The sequence below is a fragment of the Centruroides sculpturatus genome, unplaced genomic scaffold (assembly GCF_000671375.1).
Source record: "Centruroides sculpturatus isolate CEXI.00-Female unplaced genomic scaffold, Cexi_2.0 scaffold118, whole genome shotgun sequence".
Lineage (NCBI taxonomy): Eukaryota > Metazoa > Arthropoda > Arachnida > Scorpiones > Buthidae > Centruroides > Centruroides sculpturatus.
The window spans coordinates 406,826-424,433 of NW_019384377.1; the positions used below are offsets into that span (position 1 = coordinate 406,826).

The 17,608-nt window shown below is 30.6% G+C and overlaps 1 protein-coding gene across 1 annotated transcript in view; it reads right to left on the reverse strand.

Annotated features, from left to right (window-relative positions):
- The window catches only part of LOC111617349 (unconventional myosin-IXa-like), a 121,432-nt gene that overhangs the window by 91,908 nt on the left and 11,916 nt on the right, over positions 1-17,608 (reverse strand). The window contains exon 2 of the mRNA XM_023358653.1: positions 2,599-3,499. Within this exon, the coding sequence (XP_023214421.1) occupies positions 2,599-3,429 (831 nt within the window). The 5' untranslated portion in view covers positions 3,430-3,499. The remainder of the gene's footprint in view (positions 1-2,598; positions 3,500-17,608) is intronic.

Sequence of the window (17,608 nt, forward strand, 5' to 3'; positions counted from 1 at the left end):
AATCACAAGTAAAATATCAAATGAACGTAAATGCACACGTTGTCCTGCAAAAATTACTGGCATTTTAAACTTGAAGGAAAAATCTTGTAAAATCTACAACATAATTTGTTCATGTAAAGCTGGACAATCAGGATCATCCTTTTTTGCCAATTCTTAACAGTCAAATCCACTCTCCATCGATTACACTTATGAGTTTCTCTGAATTCTGATTTCTGAATAATCATCTGTTTTCTGAATAATCATCTGATTTCTGAATAATCATCTGAGTAATCATCCGGGAATAAGTTAAAACTTATATCGGGCTACTGTGTGATTTTGGAATTTCAATCTGGAATTCAATTCAAAAGCTTTGCTTTTCCTATTGCTATTCATCTTTACTCAAGAATGATTCAACAACCCAGATAAAATACTTATGTTTTTAAACACAAGAGGGCAAGCATCTGGTAAAAAATGTGAATACACGGTTCACAAAAATTATTTGCAAAAACGCAAAGAATTTTTGCTTGTGCCTATAGTACAACCTAGGAATTTGAAGCTGTGATAAATGAATAAAAACCTCATTTTATATGCAAGTAAATATGGTATATAAGAAATTGTCAAAAGAGCTATTTTTCTTAACAGAAAAAAAAAATGAAAGCACACATTTGAGTCAGATGAAACTAAATTTCTTTCAGACTCATGCTAAATACATTAACCAGTTATCCATATCCTTGTAAACAGATGTATGATATCTTTTAAGATTGTATGTCATTGGAGAATTAATGTTGATTATAAAAAAACTAAGACTAATTTGTTAAACTATTCAGTGTTTTTGTAGACTTATCATGTAATCTATATCGGAATTAATTTTTTAACTGAAATTATTGAATTAAATAGAGAATTTTTTACTATTTAAACCCTGATAGTAATGATAAAAAAAAATAAAACACACACACACACATTATAATATTTATGAAAATGATATTTTATGCAGTTGTTTCCAACTCAGAAAAATCTTTCCATATGGTATATAATAAAAATATACTGTATACACAGTACTCATCTTTCAAGTAATATAGAGCATCAGTATGAATGTAAAACAGATGTTTTAAACAAAATGGTTTAAAATGAATGAGAGAAGAAACTTAAGCATTATAAATAATGTCAATATTTAATGCTTATAATTATAATACTAAGTATTGTAATAATGTCATTATTACAAAGATTAGTTGTTGATTTTATAGTTTAATTTTATTTTTAAAATTTTCATTAAGTGAATTCAACATTTTGGAAAGTGAAAAGCTAAACATGAACATTAATTAAAAATTATTACAGAAAACTGAAATTAAGAGATTTTTTGAGAAGTATTATATTGCCTTTATTTGATGTAAAAGAAAAGCAGAATATTTTAAAATACTTCTTTTACCAAAGATTCGATATTCATATAAAAATACTTTTACAATTAACAAAGTCATAATTGCATAGTTTATTGAGCACTGTTAGTAATTATTAATAATATATTTAATTGGTATAAAATAAAAATTGATTGATTTAGTAGATGGCATTAAAAATGATGATTCTATAAAAACAATTATTTGTTTTAACAATGGCAGGGAAACAAAACTTTTCTAATATCACATATCAAAATGGTTTACAAAATTATTACACAGTATTACAAAAGGTAAGTTATTTTAAAACATGTTGACTGAGTAACTAAAACAAAAGAACAAGTTCAAAGTAAAATGTTTTAAGATAATTTAAAAGTACACTTATAAATTAAGTATAATAAAAAACACTAATTATCTAAGTGCCAAATATTTAAACAATATCCATTTAAGTAGACCATTGTCATATAGACAATTATTTAGATAAATTAAGTCATTACAGGTTACATATTTATAGATGGTCCAATTTTTAATTGTCTTGGAGACAAAAACTTAATAAATTTAACATTAAGAAATATTAAACACTTTGAAAATAAACATTTTATATTTTAAATATAAACAAAACAAAATGTTTTTTAACAACATTGAATTATAAAATATAAAATCCGACTAAACATAAAGCTCATTATATTTGATAAAAACTAACAACACTATACTAATTTTTAATATTAATAATTAAAGGATTGATACAGTTTACTATTTAAACACTTATTTTACCAACAACAATAAAAAATTTCCATTATAATATGATTTCATTATTTAGATAAAACTGCAATTTTACCTAAAGGTGAAAAATTATTTATGTTTAAGAAAAGAAGATTCTAATACAAAAGAAGTATACCTTAAAAAAATATAATAAACAGACTTGTTTCAGTTAAGTTTAGTACAATGGTACAGTTCAAATTTTTGAAAGTTGTTGCACAGCAGTCCTCATCCAGAAAAGGTTGCATCACTGCTGTATATGATATTCATAAAATTTTTGAGCTAATTTTTCTATAATAATAAATTCAGCTATATAACATACTAAATCTCAATAAAACTTCTGTACAGAGCCAATCCTAATAATATAACTAATCTTGAACTTATAAAATAAAAACTATTAAACTTGTAAAAATAAGATATTTTAATCATTGAAATAATACAACTTTTTTAAAGCAACAAGAAAAATTCTTACCTCTAAAACGGGACTTGCACTTAGAATAGTTTGTTCCACTCCACTTCCATGAGTGCCTTTTTGACTAAGAGCAGTTAAATGATGTAATAATAAATGTGTACTTTCTGTTTTTCCAGATCCACTTTCTCCTGATATAACAATACATTGATTTTTTCGCTGCCGGAGCATTAACTGATAGCCTGCATCTGCTATAGCAAATATATGAGGTGGTAGATCACCTAGTTGATGATTTTGATAAAGTTTTACATATTTTGGATTATATATAGGATAAAACCTAAATGGATTTACAGCTATTAGTATAGAGCCAACATAAGTGTATATATGACCCTTTTCAAATCTAACTTTCAAATTTTCTAGTAAAGTTTGTTCTGTTAAATTTGGAAGCTGGCACAGATCTGTATATTCCTTATCCCTTGGCTGATACAAGAATCTTAAAAAATATTCTTGAATTAACTTATGATCAGTGCTATCTGGCCATAACAAACCATGACGAGCACTGTCACTAAATTTCTGGCGTAAGCAGAAACGATATTGGGGAGCTTGAAACTCCCTATCACATTCAACAAGAGAGGTGGGTCGAGGCCATAATAATTGTAATGCAACAGGAGATTCAGTACCTCCCAGTCTCCTTTCTTTGCAGTCCTGTCCATTGGCATCATACACCACTTCTGCCAATTCATAATTCTGAGGGTATTTAAGACCTAATTTTTCTACAACACATGAAACTATTTCATCTGATATTGTCTGTTTGCTTGCTTCTATTGATAGAGCTTCGTAAAATGTGCTGAAAGTACCAACATGGACTTGGAGAATAAATCTTGCATTTGACATGGTTTCTTTCACTGACACACATTTGTCTTAATTCATTCATCATGTAGTCGAGTCATGAACATCCTATCATCTACAAAGAAAAAAAATACAAAGTAAATTTTGATTACAATGCACAATATAAAATGTCTATATTACACAATTCTTAAATAATAACAGCCCTACAATAAATATTTTATAAAAATAGATTTAATTATATTATAAAAAATTTAATTTAATAATCANCCCCATATTAATATACAAATACATAACTGACAGATTTTTCAGACTATAATGTGATTACTAATTCATTACACAAAGTAAATAGTTTGGTTTATGGCACACGCTTAAAATTCATCATCTATTAAATTTATTAAAACAAAAATTACTTTAATCTTATCAATCTTATTGTTCTAGTTATGAAACATAACACTCACTCCATTACTATTGAGATCAGTAACTTAGAATTTGAATAAATTAAAAAGTTATCGTTAACAACTTTCTAATTTATTTTTGTATAAATGATGAATGATACATTTCTGTCTCATCAGTAATTAAATCTGTTGCTTCCAAAAGCAACATATTTAATAACAATACAATCTTTAAGTGTCCTAGAAAGAAAGAACTATCCTAATTTTTTTCAAATGATTCAGAATTTCTAGGGTCTGTAGGAAAAAGAGAATTACCATACAGCCAAAGCCACATAAATATATGAAAGAAATTTATGGTATAATGTCATTGACAGTAGAGACTTAATCTAAGCAATGGAAATGATGCAGTGCTCTGTTACTGCTTTAAAGCAAGGTTTTGCTCTATTTACTTGTTCCAATTTGTGACTAATGATTTGATGTACTGTACAATTTATTATATAGGCCTACATTTGTTAATATATTGCATACTATATTTTGCATATGTATGGCTAAAGCTAGGATGAACAAAATATAACACTTTACAACCTTGATCAGGTCCAGCAAAAGGTTTAATTCACAATACAAACATTCAGAAACAAAGGAACACGACGGCTCTAGCAGTATATGCCTCCGATCCAGATATAGACCCCGAATTTAAGAAAGCAAGAATTATCCGCACGGCACGTACACCATATCAGATGGCTAGAGGCGGCCAGCATATACTTAGCTAACCTTAAGGATAATCAATGCATCAATTATAAAGAAGAGATTATGTTATCAACAGCGTGGCTAGCGTTTATGAATGGTAATTTATGATAGCCCGTTTTGGAGTCGACTGCGCATGACATACAACGACGGAAACAGGAAACGTGCATTTGAACTTACATATTTTGAATTTAAAGTTTTTACGAGCTGCATTTTCCATCAGAGATTCGAAAAAAGCCTGAAGAAGAACTGTTATAGGGGTTCAAAAACGTTAGTTTTGGTCGTTTTTGGATCGTTAAGAGTTAGTAGATGCACCGGTAACAGGTTAGAAAGAGTTATATTACTATTCTCCGGTGTTGTGGTAAAGATGTGTAGATAATTCAAAATCTTGTATGTTGCATGACAGATGATTTCTCCTTACGTGCCAATTTGGGCATGCTTGCCATAGGTTCACCCCTGAACTAGATTGTTGAAATAAACTTTACAGTCATATCATGGACAGAATTTATTTTAATACATTAAACATTAGATCATATCAAAACAGAGTTTAAACAAAAGATTTAAAAATATAGAAAAAGCATTACTTTCAGCATTTTGAGTTATTTGGAATATCTATACTAATTCTAGAAATTAAAAATACATTCAGTAAATGATCAATTTAATGGATTAATTGGGAAAAGGAGTACCTGCAATTGCTGAAGTCAATTAAATTGAATGTGCTTTAAAAAAATATTATATTAATAATGAATTTAACATATACAAGATGTGTTAAAAAGTTATAATGTACAAATATAAATAAAATAATAATATAATGCATACTGAGTAATTTACACTGATTGACTCATTGATCCAACCATTTAGCATGCTCTATTTGAAAAAAAAAAAAAAAAAGGTTTTAAATTTTTTCATATAGGGCAAATTTTTGTCTGTTAAGATTACTGTATTTCATTTAGTAGTAACTTAATAAAAGATGTTAAGTAACAATACTCAATGTCTTTCATTAAATCCTTTTTAAAAAGTTTATCTGCATTTAATTAAGTAAAAAGAAAAATGCAAGAAAATATTTGTTTTACATATACTATTCTTTTTTTTAATCAAGATTATGAATCAATGAAATGACCAACTATATTATCTCAAACATTTTTCCTTGAAAAAGTCTTCCATGATATTCTGGCAACAAGTGGGGGCACTCCGAGCGTCGAAGTGACTGGTGACTTTTTCCCTCACTCTATTCAAATTGAATACTATTTCAATTTAAGTATATATTTATCCATTTACACTAAGATGAATAACCTCAAGATGATTCTACTGTTGTTAATAATAGCCGGAATAGAACAGAATCCAGGTCCATTACAGAAGACTCCTACGAAGAGAGGTAGACCTCCCATATACCATTCTAATCAACAAGTCAATAATGTTAAACCTTCGGATGGAGAAAAAAAATTGATTACTACCTATACAGAACCAAGAAAAATTGATTCTCCTACTTCACAAGGTGAGAAATTTATTTCAAATTCTCCGTTAGAAAATCAAAATACTGAAACCTTGAACACCGCAACTACAGCTTTATGGTCAAAAGTAGTTGATTTAATTACCGTCAGTAATGAAATATTAGATCATCAATCTGAATATATTCAAAAGGAAATTAGTGGAACTCATAATGAAATTACTGAATTTAAAAAATAACTTCAATAGTTAACAAAAGAAATGAAAAAATCAATCAAGAAATATTTAAACTCCAGATTGACAAAGAATTAATGCAATTTAAGATTGACTCACTTAACAATATAATTAATAATTTATGATTATTCAAAATCTTTTAAAGATTCTAATCATAAAGAAGTAATAAATTATTTTAATCATTTACTAAATATATGTTGTATTATGGATGAAGATATAAAATCTATATATAATAACTTTCTGTTGATTGCTATCATTACATTTTTTTTTACACGGAACCATTTGACTATATTATCAAACATTGTAAATTCAATACTATTACAATTGATCTTCCTAACCCCCTGTAGCAAAGTCTCCTTATTACAATAAAGTTGTTAATAATAGTATTGTAATATTCTGGCAGCAAGTGATCTTAAAAAATTGAACTATCAAAATTAAATTCATTTAAGATATGTTTATAAGATAAAGCAGATATTTTTATCCTATTTTGTAACAAAAAACATTTTTTCCACTTTTTTTTTGTTTAAATTAAATGACAATGGCCCGGAAAAATCCAAAAAAATCTCTCTCAATAAACTAGTTTTTTTTCTTGTTCTTTTACATATAATTTTTCTTTGTTACAAAATAATTACTAAAAATTGATTTACTACATAATTTTCAAATGATTAATAACAAGCATTTCTTGTTAGTAAATTTAAACTGTATTTAAAACAAAGTGGAATGATTATTTTTATAATTATAAATACAAAATCATTAAGGATATCTTATATATGACTATCATTTCTACAGAGATTTTGTCATATTTAAGAAAAATACATTTACCACAAATAGTACTATACGGATTTAATTTCTCATTACACTTTCAATAGTTAATGGCAAAAATAATCTTTTTAATGAGTATTCTTAATTTAATTACATTCTATATTGATGAATTTAATTAGTCTTAAACTATATTGATGCCATAAGTAAAAATTCTTACTTATGGCATCAATATAGTTTAAAAGTAATTAAATTCATCTAATGCTTAAATCTCTTATAACATACATCTAAACAGTATAGAATTGGATTTTCTAATCATATACTGTAATAGTTGACAACTTTGGAATTTTGCCAATTACAATTACCTACATTACAAATACTGTACTGTTCTTAGTCAACCAATAATATCATATATAAATGAATTTGACTATTATCATTATATTCAGAAAAAAATTCCAATTCTATTATTATTACACATACATATTCAGACATTTTTTTCTTTATGCATTTTTAAAAATATGTAAACATTTTAAAATTAATTCAAATGTTAGATACATATTAAATATTCAAATAACATTCAGACTATATTAAGACTAATAAACTCCTTTTAATAAACTTCTGATCCCGTTTTCATCACTTTATCTACAAGATGTGATAAGTCTGGAAAAATTTTGCCAAAATTTAGGTCACATCAAGCTAATACAGTAGAGCGTCATTTATCCAAAAATTAATTATCCGAAAGAATTCCAGTCAGCAAATTTAAATTTTCGCCAGTGCTGTGGCACTGCAATCTTTGGCTACGTCTTGGGCTACTCAAATATTTTACGTTTTTGATACTAAATTAACTTCTGAAGTATAATTTTTTTATTGTTTTTATATTTTTCAATATATTTATTTTTTTAGCGATACAATAGTCACAATTATTATTTTAAAAAGTTTACGTTAGGCTTAACATCGACAAAAATTCAACGTGAAGCGACACGAAATGGAGAAAAATTTCAACATGGGATAGGTTAATATATTTTTTCGTACATAATCGGTTATCCGAAATATCGATTTTCCGAACAACCCCAGTTCCCAATTGATTAGGATAAACGACGCTCTACTGTAAACTCGTTAAATTAATCTTAAAGTAGCAAAAAGTATTCATACAGTTAGATTATGTTTGACAATTTATTCCAACTTTCAATTTATTGTATATCATGTCTTCATGACAAATTTTATTGAAACTAAACTTAAAAAGTACCAGTATCATTTACTCATATTTTCAGTTTTTACAGAACAGTTTATTATTTAATTTGATAGTCCTACAATATATTAAATAAACAGTCTGTAAAAACTGTGAAAGTACAATGATCAAATTACAGTAATATTTTTTTTATTCAAACAAAATTTGAAAATTAATTCTTTAATTAAAAGCAAATACAGCATAGAAAAGTTTTGTTGATGGAGATAATAAAATTTTTATATTTTTAATTTGAGAATGATTACATATTTATCTTACAAATTAAAATCTTTAAAAGAATTAAAATTTCTATTTTGATCATGAAATTTATTCTATAGCTACAAGGGCTATTTTTTAAATAAGGTCCATTTTTTAATAAGAAGAAAGATACTGCAAATATCATTAACATATATTTTTCCCATATTCTACATACTTTTATCTACCTTTCTACATAATTTCCATTTTTGTTCAAACATTTGTCATACCGTTCAAAAACTTTTTTAATTCCGACTTCAAAGAAATCTGCCGCCAGAAGACGTTAGGTCATGCCACATGTCTTCTATGGCAAGGCAGAGTTTTCTGAAGGTCACAATAAGCATCAGAATGATTGTTGTGCCTCTTGGCATAAAATCCACTAACAAAGTAAGTCCCTTTCCTGTCCCAAAAGACAGTTGCCATGATCTTTCGTGCTGAAATCGAATAACAGATCATACCTTACAGTCGGTGGGCGACTCAATTTTCTTAAACATTATAAACTTCTACAGTTCAGCACACAGACAGAGAATACAGCATCAAATGGCATCTAAACACGCGCAAAGCATGCCGAAAGCAGATGCTCATGCACACTGCTGCAATTGTGCGTCATTCAAACTCTCATTCACAACGGACCTTATTTAAAAAATAGCCTTATTTTTTTTTACACGTAAATTAAATAAAGATAAAATAGAATATTAACAGCTGTACTTTAAACATTATTATTATGTTGGGTTTTGTGAGTTATACTTGGTTCACACCGGTGGCTGTGTACTATGCCGGACCAAAGTCAAGGCATAGCAACCAAAACAAAACTAAAATTAAATAAGTATGTCAGTGTGTGTGTCTGTATTCAGGAATTTCCTAACAATGTGGCATGTATTCAATATAGTGGCCTTCTGTAGTGTGATGTATGTATTTCTATTCAACTTTAATGTCCCCAGGCTTTTATGTAGTGTGTGTGATATCACACCTGTACAGAAGAGAATGACAGGCACAATAAGCACTCTATCCATCCTCTACAGATGCCTGATTTCCTAAGCGAGTTCTGTGTACTTCTAATTTTTTCAGTGCATGTGTTTTGTACATTGTAAGTGTTTGGAATGGCTATGTCTATAACACATGTGATTTTATTGTGTTTGTCAATGAGTGTGATGTCTGGTCTGTTGTGGTAAATTGTTTTATCTGTGATTATGGCTCTGTCGTAGTACATTTTGTGCGTGTTGTTTTCCAATACTGTCTGTGGAATATACTTGTAGTATGGTTCGTGGATGTCTGCCAATTTGTGTTTCTTTGCAAGCTCTTGGTGTATTATATTTGCTACTTGATTGTGTCTATGTAAGTAATCTGTCTGTGCCAAGAGCTTGCAACCAGAAGTGATGTGTTGTATAGTTTCTGGCATGATGTGACATTTTCTGCATGTGTCATTTGTGAGTGTTGTATCTTTGAGTATGTGTTTTCTGTAGTTTTTAGTATTTATGACCTGATCCTGTATGGCAATCATGAATCCTTCCGTCTCCCCAAAGAGGCATCCCCGATCTAACCAGCTGTTTGACGCAGTTTTGTCAACAAAATCCTGGGCCAGGTCGTAAGGATGCCTGCCATGGAGAGCCTTTTGAGCCCATGATTGCTTAATGTTGTCTATGCTTTTTATATGTTGTGTCATGTCTGTATGTTGTGAGTGTAAGTTTAATGGTGTGTTATTTGAGTCTGCTAGAGTTACTGCTTTATGTAACTGTGATGTTTCTTGTTTCTTGTAGAAAAACTCTCGCAGTGACTGTATTTGTTTGTAGTGAAGGTTAACTATGTCAATCAGGCCACGTCCGCCTTCTTTACGTGGAAGGGTTAATCTTTCTGTGGCGGATTTAGGATGATGTTGTTTATGCTTAGTAAGTGTTGTTCTTGTTTTCCTTTGGAGTTGCTCGAGATCTGTGTGAGTCCAATGTATAACTCCAAAAGAGTATGTGAGTACTGGGATGACATATGTGTTTATTGCTTTAACTGTGTGTTTTGCATTTAACTGTGTTCTAAGTATAGCGTTTAACCTACTTTGGTATTCTTTAATTAATCGTTGCTTTATTTGTGTATGTTCTGTTAGTTTGGCCTGTTGGAATCCTAAGTACTTGTAGAACTCGCCCTCTTCCATGGATTCAATAACGTCTCCATTTCCAAGTGCAAAATCTTCTTTCTTCAGGATTCCTTTTTCTATGTGAAGTTTTTTGCATTTGTCTAAGCCAAACTCCATTTGTATGTCCTTAGTGTATGAATGTGTGATTTGTAGGAGTTGATGAAGTTGTTTTTGTGTGGATGCATAAAGTTTTATGTCGTCCATGTACATGAGATGTGAGAGTGTAAACTGTGTTGTTTTTTCATGTCTGATATTGTAGCCATAATGCGTGTTGTTTAACATGTTGGATAATGGATTCAGGGCTAGGCAGAACCAGAGAGGACTCAAGGAATCTCCTTGAAAAATTCCTCGCCTAATGAATATTTCGTTTGTTTGTATGGAAGTGTTACTAACCCTGAGATGTAGTGTTGTTCTCCAGTGCTGCATAGTGTTTTCGAAGAATGCAATGAGTGATGGATGTATTTTGTACATGTGTAGAATATGTAGCAGCCAACTGTGTGGAACACTGTCGAATGCTTTTCTGTAGTCTATATATGCCATGTGTATGTTTCTGTGTTGTTTGTGTGCTTGCCGTAGAATGACTGAATCTATGAGTAACTGTTCTTTGCATCCCCTGTGATTTCTACGGCAACCTTTTTGTTGTTCTGTAAGAATGTCGTGTTCTTCAACATGTTTGTATATTTTGTTTGTGATACAGGATGTCAATAATTTGTAGAGTGTTGGAAGACATGTAATTGGTCTGTATTGTGTGGGGTCTGTGGTTTTGTTGTTTTTAGGTTTCATGTAGGTGATGCCCTGAGTAAGAAATTTTGGCATGTCTTGTGGATTGATGATGATGTGTGTTAGATGTTTAGCTAGTTCCTGGTGCAGTGATGTAAACTTTTTGTACCAGAAATTGTGAATGTTGTCTACACCAGGTGTCTTCCAGTTGTGTGTTCTGTTAACAGCGTAGCGAATGTCGTGTATGTTTATTTCAGCACAGGGCATAGTTGGTATGTTGTGCAAGTTTCTGTTCTCCTCCTCGATCCAGCCTGCATCAGCATTGTGTGTAACAGCATTGGACCAAAGAGAAGACCAATAAGTTGTGAGTTCTTCTTCTGTTGGTGTGCCACTGTGCTGTGTATCAGTGTTTGTTTTGGTACTGATTTGTCTGTAGAAAAGTTTTTCATTGTTTGTGAATAATTTATTTTGTTGTTTTCGTAGTGTACATGTTTTGTATCGTTTGAGTCTACGTGCTTTGGCTGCGAGTTTTTGTTTTAGTGTATCGATGTATTCTGTAATGTGTGTGTTGTGATGTTCATGTTTTGTGTGTGTTTTGATTTTCTTGAAAATGTTTTTGAGTTGTTTCTTTAATTTGGGTGTTATGTTGTTTTTAGTGTATTGTGTCAGCCTGCCTAATTGCTGTCTAATGTCATTTATTTGTGTTTCTATTCTTCTCTGCCAGGCAGGCTTGTGATAGAATTGTGTTTTGTGTGTGTCTGTCTGTGAGTGTATTTTCAGTCCATGGTGTGTTACTACTGTGACTGCCCCAGCATAAACTAATGTATGAATGTCTGAGAGTGTAGAAATTGAATGAATGTAGTTTGGTAGTAAGTGAGTGTTTACATAATTTAGTGTTTTTCCTACTACCTTTGACGTGTTGATTTTCGGTATTCGTGGTCTTTGTGTGGGATCTGTACCTGTATATTTAGTGAGTGTTTCCTGAAATATAAGTGAGAGTGTATTAACTAATTCTATGTCTACGTTATCAGTGATGGATGGGGAAGTGCCTGCAGTATCATTAGTGGTACTTGTTGTGTGTGTGCTGTAATCAGTGCTTGTTGCTGGATTATCCTGACAGGTTACGTGATCTTCATTAATGTTAAATGTTTCTGTCTGTTGATGTATTTGATCAGCAACCTGTTGTTTGATAAGTTCAAGTGTTGTTTGTGGGATAAGGTTGTTGTGTATAATTGTTCGTTTTTGATCAACAACCCTTTGTTCGGTGACAGTGAGGTGAGGATATTGTTGTGTGAATATGTGGTGTAGTTGTTGTCTGTATGCTGTCATGTTTGTTTCGAGTCTTGTGATGGTGTAGTAAGTGCGGATGATAAACTCGTTCATTTCTGTTGTCCATTTCATCCGTTGGCGTGGTTTTCCAGCCTTTGTGGTCTGTGGATGCATTGCCACAGAAACACCAAGGCTAGGTTGATTCCTCACATCTGTTGAGGGCATTGCAGTAGCCATGCTTGGGCCGGCGCTGCTTTCGCCACCGGTAACCAAGGGAGACTGGAGCCTATTTTTCGAACGTGAGCCTCTGCCTAACCCACGAACGCGGACCTTGTTAACCCGGGCGACGTCCGAGCCGGTATCATACTTAGATCTGGTTACTACCATAATGATTATCTCCACAGAATGTGGGTGTGTGGTCACTCTTAGCTTCATTTCTCCCCATAGACCTTACTGGCATGGGTGTCCCTACCAGGAGCTTGTGCTCCAGCCTGCATTGCCCTATGGATCTGTAAAATTACTGGGCTCTCCCACCACGACCAGGTGGTGACCACGGGAGAGTTATTATTATTATTATTATTATTATTATTATTATTATTATTAAAAAATCTTCAAAATGGCAAAGTTATTTTTGTGTAAGATTTAAAAATACAGTATTTTGGTTTAAAAATAATGTGAAAATTTTTGAATTAAGTTTTACAGATATAAAAGTGAGACATTACTATTTCAATTTCTGAGAAAAACAAATAATAAATTCAAAGTTTGTTTTCAATTTTGGATCAATAAATCTTACAAAAATTATTTTATAGTAATAGAATCTTCTGAGTGATGTGTAAATGGTTATTTAAAAACTTTAAAATATTATTTGAACTTTGAAACAAACAAGATAATTAGATTTAAAAAGTTGTAATAATATACATATAATTAAAAATGTTATTTTCAATTTCATATACAAAAGTTTGTTATGTACAGTACACATATAACAATAGGGTACTGTAATTATGTGTGAATAACCAGTAGCAGCATATATCTCTCAGAAAATTGCTAAAATGGAGGAAAAACTCTTTGCATATACCATCCCACTATATTCCCATGCCTCAGGAAAGTCATTACATTTAAGAACAAAACGTGGTCAAAAACATTTGCACATTATATTTTGCAACATGGTATAGTTGCCGGAAATGCGTGCACATGCATTAATGTAAGTTACTATTTAAAGATAATTCAACTAAATGTATTTGTGCAGGAAATTATTGCCATGTCAACAAATGTTCTCAACCAGTAAATTCACAGGTTGAATCATATAGCCAAAGTCAATTTTTTCTATGCAAAAAAAGCATTACAATCCAGTAGTTAACAAAGATAATGTTTGGAGAATATCACAAATACAGGACCCAAGTTGAACATAAACAATCAATTCAGCAATGAATAAAAAAACTTCATTATAATGAAGAGCTTTTGAAAATATGGTAAATATTGAAAAGTCAACATTTAAAAAATGATGAACATTCATTTCCATGCAATCATTCATATTTGTGTTCGTATTCATGTATTTTCTAGCTTTTGGTCATTAGTAGGCTTACTGCTATTTTAGTCTTTTTTAAATTAGATCTAATCTTTTATTTTTGAATTTAGTTTATTTTTTTCAATTTGGATTATAATTTAATTACTTATTTTTATTTTTTTCTGGTCTTTCTTAAAAATTGTTTTATTGTGTTGTTTTTAAGTTCCTTTCTTTTTCACATTCACATTTTTCTGCTTTGGTGAAATGATACAATACATCATCATCTTTTAGGCTTTTTTCCATTAACAGATATGAACTATGTAATTATAAAAGCAGTGGCACAAATTATTGTTTGATAATTTTGGCCATTTTCTACATCTTTTATAAATATTTGTCATTCATGCAATTATCTGCTTAGAAAATAATTGAATGTGCATAAGTTTGTGCTCACCAAGTGAAAAACAGTTTGGCAAATAGCAAATGTGTGAATGTGCCCTAATATGAGCAGAAACATTCTACTATCTAGGAATGTGCTGTGCTGGATAAATACATTATAGTATGAAACAGCCTTCACCAATAAACAATTTAGAAATATCATCTGAAACATAAAATGTGTTTTTATTATTACATCTATGATGAAATGTAATAGAAGTAAGTGAAATTTGAAAAAAAAAAAAAAAAAACTGAGAGGAACTTCCTAATCTTCGTGTATTGAATATACAAATGACTATTAATTAAATAACAAAGTTTTTTTTATCATATCACTACATTTCTGTTTTATTTATCAAACTAGCTGCAAGGACCTGCTTTGCTGGGTTTTTATTTGTGGGCAAAAAGTAACGATAGTGAAGATTAAGATAATTACATTGTAGCCAATCTTACCCGTTTTCACAGAATGCAAGAATTAGGTCCCCCGTTTCCAGACTAGAGAATTTTTACGTCCAGTCAAACGAACTATTTTCAATTTGATCAATTTTCTGGAACGTTTACAATCGTTCTATAATCGAACCAATTCGAATTTAAATTCGAAATAGAAAATTTTCCACTTTCAACCACTTTCAAGCCCGTATCTCCCGCACCCTTATAGCTATCGAGATGCATCCACCATAGTGCATGAATGGAGACTTGGGGCTACTACCACATACAAACACCATTCATGTGCGATATGTACTTTTGGCTGAAAAGTGAAATATAGGAACACACACATCCATTTATATATATATAATAACTCTTTCTCACTAGTCACCATCTTGTTGAAATCAGAAAACTCAGTTCCAATGAACCACAGAATGATGACAGCAGGAATATAAGCTTACAGTGGGACCACCCATGCTATAAGATCTATGAAGAGAAATGAAGCAGAGATTGGACTCACAAGTAGCTTCTGACCCAGAGCTAAGCTGCTAAATAGCATTTGTTCTTGATATCAGGGATAGCTGATTTATACATACCTGGTTTTAGATATATAGTGAGTGATCGGATAACAAACATAATCCGTTCCAAGACTTTGTTCACTATCCAAATTGTTCATTAACCGATTATCGATTTACCATAGGTTTTTATGGGAATTTGATTAATTCATTCTGGAGACCCCAAAAAATAAAAAATATATACTTTCTTACTACATTTATTTATATGCAATAGTAAAAATACATATATATGCAGTCTTGCATTTTTATTAGTCATGTTTTTTCCATTTGTGGGAGTTAAAGAATATGTCCAATGTCGATTGCTTTTCTGTCGTCATGATTTTTTAGAAGTAATTAATAGCATTGTAATTGTAGAGATCCCTAGGCCTATTAACCTCAACCTGGTTTGGATGCCATTCTAAGACCGTTGTTCTAACATCCTCCCACTTCTTCAAAAGATCTTTAATAGCAGATATCAGCATTAATCCCTTTTTCAGAAAAGAAAACATATCTGGCCGAGTTTCTTGTTCTTCTGTCGTCAGATCTGTTTCAGGTTCCATTATGAGCTCTTCAATGTTCTTTATTTCTCAGATGTAATTTTTGTTACTCCTTTAGCTGCTTGAGTCTTCTTGATAATACAGTATCTTTCTTAGATGAGATTGAATTGTGGCCTACTGTAGACCTGTTCAGGCCATACTGTCCAGTAACATCAGATATCTTCCCACTCTCTACCTTTGCTATTATACTCTCACCTTTCGAAAATAAAAACCAATGCAAAACTTAACGAGTGCCCGCCTGACAGTCTCACGAGTACTAGAAAAAAATTTGTCAGAAAAATAAAAGGCTGGAATTACAAGGGAGAGTTTCAAAGTTCGGAGGAATACTATCCGATCAGTATATACCAGGTTGAGTACTGATATCTACGTCTCCTGCGCTCCAAAATGTTTCGAATTGTTGTCCAAAGACAAGGGAAGACCAATTGGTATTCATTATTTTATGTTGCTTCTTCTTATGTTTTTTCTGTGAGGTGTTCATTGTCCGAACATAAAAATCTTTCGCAAAAGTTTTCATTATCTGATTTGTTCATTAACTGATCACCCACTGAAGTTGAACCAGCTTATACATTTTTTCAAGGTAACTGAGAAAATTATTATACAAGTGAGAAAAACATACATGTGAAACTACTTTTGAGTTACTTTTAGAGTGAATATAGTCATCACAAAAGTATGGCATGGCACAAATTAACACTATTTGCATGTGTAATTGTTAATGCAGAAGTTTCATTTTACTATATGTATTTGTAGAATACATTTGAACAACATATAAAAGGAAAAGTAAAACAGTGGGAAATTAAATCAAGTATTTTTAAAACATTGATCAAGTTTTCTTTGTTTCTTGTTTTTTTCAATAACAGACTTGTCACATACTGGTAGAATATGTGACAAGTCAATTTTCTCTTTCTGCTGAAACTCCATCATGTGAAAGAATGAAAAGTCATTCTAAAGGTTAGCTCACATTGACAGCAAATAGTGAAAATGAATGAGAAACTGGAAAAAACTCTTTATTCACTTAGCAAAATTGGTTCATACTACAAATCACAGAAAGTGAAAATTTTCAATGAGTTGGATTGGCAGAACAATATGCTAAATGGAAAAATTCATTGAAAACAACATCACATGTCATATTATTCCCTTCACTTTTTGCATTTCTAGTGATTCATTGTCAGTGTGTTCTAACTAAGAGAATACATAATTTTTTTTCACTTTTTTAATACTGTAATTGCTTTAAATTTTTCTATTTCAAAATAAATAATGTATAAGGGAGAAAAAAGTGCTGTAGATACCAAAATATGACGAGTAAGTGCAAAATTGTATGAATGAAAAACATAACTGAAGTGTTTTATAATAGAGAAAGTACCATGCAGAAAAATTTAACATAATAGTTAAATATTTTCAGTTGTATGTTTTCCTCAATTATATTATAATTGAGAAAAAACATACAACTGAGAAACATACAAATGGCATTTGACTATACTTAGAAATTAAATCCTAAGTATGAATGTAATAATAGTAATATATTATCAAAACCAAATGATAGTAATATAGCCCAATATAATTCAGCTACTACTACTAAGTAATTTGG